Source organism: Euphorbia lathyris, chromosome 5 (genome assembly GCF_963576675.1).
Source record: "Euphorbia lathyris chromosome 5, ddEupLath1.1, whole genome shotgun sequence".
NCBI classification, from domain to species: domain Eukaryota; kingdom Viridiplantae; phylum Streptophyta; class Magnoliopsida; order Malpighiales; family Euphorbiaceae; genus Euphorbia; species Euphorbia lathyris.
In genome coordinates, this window is record NC_088914.1 from 74,186,441 (window position 1) to 74,195,796 (window position 9,356).

The 9,356-nt window shown below is 36.0% G+C and overlaps 1 protein-coding gene across 1 annotated transcript; it reads left to right on the forward strand.

Moving 5' to 3' along the window:
• The first annotated feature begins 5,487 nt into the window (after positions 1 to 5,487).
• LOC136230392 (uncharacterized acetyltransferase At3g50280-like) lies at positions 5,488 to 7,165 on the forward strand. Its single transcript, XM_066019456.1, has one exon. It carries the CDS (start codon positions 5,665 to 5,667, stop codon positions 6,994 to 6,996), a length of 1,332 nt encoding a protein of 443 aa, XP_065875528.1. The 5' UTR covers positions 5,488 to 5,664; the 3' UTR covers positions 6,997 to 7,165.
• The last annotated feature ends 2,191 nt before the right edge of the window (positions 7,166 to 9,356 follow it).

A 9,356-nucleotide genomic window follows, 5' to 3' on the forward strand; every position in this document is an offset into this window, starting at 1 on the left:
GTAAAATATCATATATAAGCTCTTTAACAAAGACAAAATAGCTGAAAGATATGAAGATGAAAGTAAGAATGGCAATGGTCTATCTCGTGAGTTGGCTTTTCTTAACGCATCATTTCTAAGGAGCTCTAGTATATCTTCCTTGCTAAGTGCACCATCCTTCGAATTCAACTTATCTGGCACCAGATGACCATGTCGATTATCTGAAGGCTTTGAGGGAGAACGATTCTTGCTACGCCCTCGAGATCGATCCTTTCGCTTTGGCTTTTCATGACGATGCAAAGGAATTCTTGATCGAGAACACCTCCTTGTGGGTGACAGGCTTCAGGAACGTGCCTTCGGGGTCTTACTGGATTCCTAGCTAGATTCTGTCTCATAAACAAGCTTATTTTGGAGATCCTCTTTTGCGTTCTATAATTGTTGTTTGAGAGCGACTATCTCCCATTCGTAAGTCGCTTTAGCATCATCCATCTTGTTCTGCATGGCCACCAAATTCTGGCTAAACCTTCAGGATACTTCTTCCGCCAATAGCTAATATTGGGGATCCAGTTAGGGTTGGGGCTCCGCCTACTGATTAACCTACTGCTCATTATTTCGATGAATCTCCAATTGAACTCGACTATGTAGCCATTACCGAATGATCTGAATTATCGTGGAGAATCTCTGTCCACGCTCACTGCACCAGTAATAACTGGTTACCTGATTCTGCTTAAGTGTCCAAGTTGCCTTAGTAATCCGACATCGTAGATAACCAACCAGTAACGTAGAACGGGGCTGGAGTCCGGTGAACCTGCTCCGATGCCTAAGTCAATTTGTGATTAGAATCTAATTGAAGGGTATATGAACTAATTGTGAGATAGTAGTTAACGTACCATATCTTGTGTCAATATCCGTTTATCTATAGGGTTTTTTAGGTTAAGGTTGTCAACTTTTTAGGATTCCTTATGAGATTAGGATTCCGAATCTTGGGAGAAATTCTTTATTTCGTAGGATTCTACAAGAGTCCCTGGTACGAGGGGGCTAATCTCCAAATTGGGGTTATTTGTGTAAATTATTACACATACAGATCTAGTTAGAAAATTATTCCCCACAAGGGGTTGCTTTTAACCATAGTTAAAAATAATCATTAACAAAAACCCAATTATATATATATATATATATATATATATATATATATATATATATATATATATATATAATATTTATTATATTAAACAAATTAATACTTTTTATGTATATATATATATATTTATTATAATATTAATAGGCCTAATATATAAGTAGCTCCCCGAACTTGTCCATAATAGTAGATTGACTCCCTGAAGGCAAGTGTCTCACTAGCTCTTTGAACTTGATTATTCCTTATCAGGGTTTATTGGTGAGACACTTGTAAATTTTAGGGAGCCAATCTACTATTATGGACAACTTCAGGGAGCTGGTGATGTATTAGACTTTATAAATATTACTTAAAAATTTTATTTTAAGGATTTGGAATTAATTTTTTTATTTTAATAAATTATTATGAATCGTGATTAAATATATGTATTATAGAATTATTATTTTGTATTTTTTTATTTTATTAAAAAAATTCTGAATTTTTTATTTATTAGGATTTTTATTAGAAAAAACCGGGTCGATTGGTATTTAACTGTCACTTCAGACATTCCAAATATCAACTATGTCTAAGATATTTAGTGTATTACTAACAAAATTATTAAAATTACGTCATCCAAACACCTCCCTTCATGAATAGTCGTGTTCGTTTGGATTTGTTCGTGAACAGTCATGTTCTTTCGTGAACAGTTGTGTCTGTCTGTGAACAGTCGTATTCGTTCATGAACAGACATATCCTTTCGAGTTCTATTTATATAGAATGAAACTGTCAAATTCAGGGACTAGAAAAAAAAATACTCTCTGAAATTTTATGCTCTATGTACGTTTACATTGTTATTGTTTTCCTACTTCGATAGTAATGAATTTATATACAGTAAGAGTTTCCTTGCGTAGCGATGAAATCTGTCTTAAGGAGACTGTTAATACAGACTTCAGTTTCGTCTAACTCTGTTATTTTAATTCAAGTTTTATCATCCTTAAACTTCTTTGTATTTATTTTGATTTTTGGATTAATCATATCTAACAAAATTATTATGAATCGTGATTAAATATATATGTATTAACATCCGTGTAATTAGTGCAGAATAAGGAATAAAATATTCGTGTTTTATAAAAATGTTAAAATTGATCTAATTTATCAATATTATGAGTAAAATTGTTTTTGATTGCCAATATTAAAGGTAAAATTGCATTATTGTAGATGTTAAAGATAAAATTGATCCTACCAATAAACATTTGGAGTATTTTTTATGCATTATCCTTTATTTTTAAAATAAAAAAATTGATTATTGTAATCTTAAAAGATCACCACCATTTGAAAAATTAGAAAAAACTGCAAATTATAAAAGAGGTGATATTTTTTTTGATGGAGATGCATATATCTTCATTAGATACAAAAAGAACAAGTACAAAAAGAAACGAGAAAGGTAAAAAACTTTACAGAATCCACAATGGGACGAAAATGACTACAAAAAGCATAAAAAGTCATAAAAGGTACAAAACCAACAAAAAAACAAAAAAAAACATATACTTCATTGAAATCCAAATCCGTAGAAAAGCCACTGCAATCGAATCTTCATCATTTAGGCTCTTCCGAACATTCAGATCTGAGTCATTTCGTTTGTTGCATCCACGTAGATATGTTGATCTACGTATAAAATAAATCGTTTCCGCTCTAAATCCGAAAAAGGTATGAACAGTATAATAATGGAGAACAGATACAACTCAAACGGATAAAGAGATCCAATAAAATATATAAACACTGACCGAAAAAAATACAATAAACCTAACCCGTTGAGAGGAGGAAGAAGAAACTTCATTCTTCCTTCTTAATGTAGATCCACAAAAGAGAGAAAAAAACATGAAAACAGTGAGAAGAAAGCAAGGAGAAGCGTCAGTTTTTAGAAGCTGTTATATTATGTGTCATGTCTTAATAAGTTTTTTTTTTTAATTTATTTAAAAGCTGCTACTAAAGTAAAATTTCTTAAGAAAAAAAAATTGGCTAATACCATTAAGGCGGAAAAAGGAAAAAGAAAAAATAGTTACTACCATTCCGGCAGCTTAAGCGCCGGAATGGTAAGGAACTCTATCGGAATGGGAAAACAATTCCTTTTAACGGTACTGAATTGAGAATAATTTTTTAAAATAACACAAAATTGGTGTTTAATGGTTACTAGGTCAGGACTCCGATAATTGTCTTTATCCGACATCTTCCGCATTTGCCTTTTAGCTTTGAAGAGGGTAGAAATCACGTTATTAATATGATATCATTTTGTATGATATCACGATGTAAATCAAATTTCTAAGTCTCGTGATTTTTAAAATTCGTTTCCTAACAAATGTTACATTAGATAATAGGTAAAGACTATGTTTACTTTATTTTTTATAAAGTAAACCTTACTTTGTGTGTTTTCATCATTGGATTAAAATGTTATACTACATCATCCAATGGTGAAAACACACCAAGTAATAATACTTTGTCAAAAACAAAGTAACCATAGAAGACATCCAAATAATAGTAAAGACTATACTTACTTTGTTTTTTGCAAAGTAAACTTTACTTTGTGTGTTTCCATCATTGGATTGATTTTTTTTTTTTGGAAGTAAAATATCATTAATGAGCCAAAAGTCGGCAAAAGTTTAATACAGAAATAGAAAACCCACTAGGGATAATATCAAAGTAACACTGACTAGCAAATTGAGAGGTCGCTCTAGCAAAAGCATGAGCTAAACCGTTTGCTTGTCTTCTAATAAAACGGATAGTGTAACCGTTTTGAGATGATAAAAGTGTGCGACATTGCCCAATAATGTCACCAAACTCAGACTGATCCAAACTTCCTGAAGTAATAGCTTTAACAGTGGTTAAGAAATCAGATTCAAATAGAATTTTATTGTAACCTGCCTCCATGGTACATTCGAGTGCGTGTAAGACCGCCCAAGCTTCCGCTTCCCTAACTTCCATAATTCCTTCCACCAGATTTGTCCGGGCCGAGATAAAGGCACCATGAGAATCTCTAAGTACAGCACTACCTCCTGTTTTTCCAAGAATAGTAAATATGCTTGCATCTGTGCAACAGGAAACAACATCAGTCGGTGGTCGGTGCCATAGTTTCTGACATTCGTCCTCCCTAGGTATCGCGGAAGGAATTATACTCCGCTCCCTAGCCGTTTTCCAGTCCGCTAGATAACGCCTGCTTCTCAAAACGACTCCAACAGCGGTTGTAGATTTTTGATTCCAAAAGTAGCCATTCATCGCCTCCCACCATGATCACAGCAACATCATAAAAATCTCAGAATTCCTTGCACCAGCTAATCTGCAAAAATAGAAAAAGAAGCCAGCAAAGTTATCCGCATCAAGGCTTGATTGTTCAATTAAATTAGCAAGGCCCGCCTCCCTCCAAACTTCCATGACTTTTGGACATAACACAAATAAATGCCAATTATCCTCCAAGTCCCGAGTACACATAACACAATCATCCTCCATATTAATCCCCCGATTCCTAAGCCGGTGACGAGTTGGGATACAGTCACGAACAAGCCTCCAACAAAAATGTCTGATCTTAAATGGCACATTAGCTCTCCATATCTTTTGCCACTCCCCCTCAACTCTAAGATGTGTACTACTTGGTATTTCCTCCATTCCAAGGCGATATGCACTACGAACTGAATAACATCCATTACGGGAAGCATTCCATATAAACTAGTATTTTCTTCCAGACACACGCGGAGTTGACCGGATGATGGCCATTACATCTTGTTCCGAAAATATTTCTTGTAATAGTTCAACATCCCATTCAATTGTTCTAGGGATAAAGAGATCGCTTACTTTTAAAGTTTCCAACCCTTCAACCATTCGGTAGAGATTGTCATAGAAGGCGAATCTCTTAACCATGGATCTTTCCATACATTGATAGACGTACCATCTCCAATTTTCCACCGCCCCCCCGTTTTGCAACAATAACTGAGAACCCCAAATACTTCGCCATATATAGCTTGGTGAGTGACCCAACCTAGCTTTTAGAAAATCCCCATTAGGATAATATTTTGCTTTAAAAATTTTACTGACCAAAGACTCAGGGGCTGACTGTAACCGCCAACCTTGTTTTCCCAGCAATGCTAAATTAAAGGCAGTGAAATCTCGGAATCCCAATCCACCATCATCATTGGATTAATTTTATACTCCATTATCTAATAGTAAAAATACATCAAGTAACAGTACTTTATCAAAAACATGGAGCAGCGGTTGAACCGGTGGCTGAGAACGCCAGAATCTGTGATGCTGAGCACGTGCTTTGAACGAAAGCAATTAAATTCAGTTCTCAAGAAGATAATTTGGATCCGCAAGGCAGAGAATCCCAAATTAGTAGTGTTTTTTCTTTTCTTTACTAGCAATTTGGAATTCACCGACATGTACATGTGATAAACATATAAACAGTACGGCACTCAATATTGAATATTGCACTTGTCCTTTCTTTACTATAAAGATAGTGCACACATAAGATAATCTATAATCTTTCATTTCACTGTTATCATTACAAAATCAAAGAGTAAGAAATGGCAGAAACTCGAATAGTCTCCACAACCTTAGTGGAAGCCCCAACAGAACCAATCTTTAACAAGATTGAATTAACTTCAAGTGATCTCAAGCTTCTTCTAGTTGGTTCAATCCAAAAAGGTCTTCTCTTCCCCAAACCAAATTCATCATCTCTATGTCTAACCTTAATCCAACATCTCAAAACCTCCTTTTCTCAAACTCTGCAGATCTTCTTCCCACTCGCCGGCCGTCTCTCCACTATCCAACACCAAGATAACACCATCTCCTTTTTCATCGACTGCAACAACGCCGGAGCTCAATTTGTTCATGCGGTTGCAGAAAACGTCACCATCTCAGATATTCTTGAACCCATCTTCGTTCCTTCTATTGTCCACTCATTCTTCCCCCTTACTCATATTAACAACATCGACGGCGTTTCTAATCCTCTCCTTGGAGTTCAAATCACTGAGCTTTCAGACGGAATCTTCATCGGCTGTACTATGAATCATTCAGTTGCTGATGGAACAACTTTCTGGAATTTCATGAACTCATGGTCTGAAATCTCTCGTGGTTATGATGTAAATCAGATTTCTAAACCTCCTGTTTTTGAAAATTGGTTTCGTAACAATTGTTCCATCAGATTACCTGTCTCTATTATCAATAAATCTTCTGTCAAATTCAATCCGCGGCCATGCAAAGAAAGGGTTTTTCATTTCACTAAAGAAAAAATTGCTGGGCTGAAGGAAAAAGCAAATTCAGAGGCTAGAGATGGAGATGGAGATGGAAAAAGTGTGGTTATATCCTCTCTGCAATCAGTCTTAGCGCATATCTGGCGAGGTGTGATTCGAAATCGAGAATCCGAACCTGAAAAAGAAACAAAATTTATGTTACAAATTGGATATAGAAAAAGATTGCAGCCGGAAATACCAGATGGGTACTTTGGAAATGCGGTTGAAGGAGGGATAATACAAGTGAAAACAAGAGAAGTAATAGAGAAAGGAATTGGGTTTGTAGCTCTGCAAATAAACAGATTGGTTAGTAGTTACACAGAAGAAAAGACAAGAAAGAGCATAGATTCATGGATTAAGGATCCTAAAATTCCAAGAATGAGTGAAATTGCAAGAGATGTTTTAGCGATAAGTAGCTCGCCTCGGTTTAATGTTTACGGGAATGATTTTGGATGGGGAAAGGCGAAAGCAGTAAGAAGTGGGCCTGGAAACAAGATTGATGGAAAAGTAACAGTATTTCCAGGATTAGAACAAGGAAGTATTGATATTGAAGTTTGTGTTTCTCCTCTGGTTTTGGAGGCTATGGGAAATGATTCTGAGTTTATGGATGTTTTTAGTGTGTGATTTTAGATTTTCAGTTTGGAACTAGCTAGCTACTGTGTAATCCATGAAATAATTTAGTGCCTCCTATCATTATGTTAGTCATTCTAGTCAACAATCTTTTTGTTGTGTAGTACTATGATTATGATTATATTATTGACAAATATAAACGTTTTTTTAGCCCCACCATTGAAATTTTGTGTCGTAGGATCTTGGGAATCAATATGCATACCATCATGTGGGAATAGTGAGAGGGATAAATCCAAAATTGACTCAATCTTTATGCAGATTTCTTGGGTAAATTACACTCATGCTACTTAACTTTAATTTAATATTATGGTTACTGTTCAATCTTAATAATATGATTAGGATGTTGTTATACCTAGCCTCAAATTCTCACTCCTAGTCCCGTGAAACGACGAAAATGCTCTTTCATGAGTTAAGGGTGGAAAAAAGCTATTTTTTTTGCTCTCTCGATACTCGGGCGTGTGGCTATCACGCCTCACCGTGTGGTCGGGCGTGATAGCTACACGCCCGACCAAAAGGTGAGGCGTGGGGCTATCACGCCCGACTACACGGTGAGGCGTGATAGCCACACGCCCCCGTGTCGGGAGGAAAAAAAAAGCTAGTACGCTATTGAATTAAACCCGTAAATACCTGTTACGTAAAAAAAAATTAGTCCGCCGTTGAATCAAACCCGTAAAAAAATTAGTCTGCTATTGAATTCAACCCGTAAATACCTAAATTAACAGAATAAAAATTTAGTTAAACTAAATTAAACAAAATAAAATTTACAACAACTAAAATTTACAACATAAAAATTTAGTTAAACTAAATTAAACAAACTAAAAATTACAAAAATTTAATTAAATTTAACTAAATTAAAAAAAGTAAATAAATAATTACCCATAAACTCATCGTCATCCTCACTCTCGCCATCACCACGAGCTGTTCCGCCGCAACCCCTCTCCGCCTACGACCCGATATATCAATATCACGCATTCTCGTATGCCGTGGTGTATCCTCCTCCTCGTCCATATCTAGACGATGAGCAGATGACGGGACGGATTTTCCCCCGATAGTAGGCCGCTCCGTCTACAAAATTACACTAAATTAATCTAAAAAGTTAACATATAAATTATAATCAAATTAATATCAAAATTTCACATGTAAATTAAACCCCAAATTAATCTAAACATTTAATAATTTAATTAAAATGTAAATATAATTTTTAAAAAAAAAATTCAAAAAACCCTCGGGCATATGAACTAGGGCTGTAAACGAGCCGAGCCGAGCTGAGCTTTGGCCTGTTCAAGCTCGGCTCGCTATAAAATTAACGAGCTCGAGCCCGAGCCGAGCTTGCTATAAAATTAACGAGCCGAGCTTGAGCCGAGCTTCGAGCTTGTTTCGAGCCCAAAATCCTCTTTTGGACTTGGTTCATTAAGAAAATTATATAACCATGAATTGTTTGTGAGTAAATTGTTAATTATATTTGTGAAGTTTGCTCGCAAATAACTCTTTAATTGTGTACATAAACAAACTCACAAGCAAAGTTCGTGAATAAATAAACAAGATGCTCACAAATAGTTCGTCTATTACTCATTTATTATGTTTGTGAACGAACTCATCTAATAGCAAATGAAATAATATTAAGTTTAGACATTTGTGAACTAACACAAAACTATATAGTTTTCTACAAAACTAAAATTTGTTCATAAATGTTCTAATCGAGCCTGCTCGCGAGCTTTCGAGCCGAGCTTTGGCATGCTCAAGCTTGGCTCGTTTACGAACCGAGCCAGTAAATCGTGTTCACGAGCGGCTCGTTTACAAATCGCATCGAGTCGAGCCGAGCTTTTATCGAGCCGGTCACCGAGCCGCTCATGAGCGGCTCTGTTCATTTACAGCCCTAATATGAACATCACGCCCGCACCATAGGTCGGGTGTATGAATAGCACGCCCGACCTATGGTGCGGGCATGAGAACATCACGCCCGAACCACAGGTCGGGCGTGATATTCATACGCCGGAACCGTAGGTCGGGCGTGATGTTCATACGCCCGACTGCGATTTCGGCGTTTTTGAAAAATCGCCCACAGATTCCACTTTTAAGCTTAAATCAAAAAACAAAAACGGTAAATCATATTTATTTTCGCTTTCCCTTTACGGTTGTTGTTACGCTCCATGTTTTGGTTCACAAATTAGTCCGGATTTAATCAAAGAGTGTGTAGGGTGTTTGAGAGATTTTGTGTTTTTTTAAATTTTGGGTAAAGGGTAGTTCGGTCTTTTCACGGGGCTAAGGGTGGGAATTCATGGCTGGGTATAGTAATTCATTATGATTAATGAACTTTACATTTTTTTAATATTAGTAGCCACTCAACGCTTCAA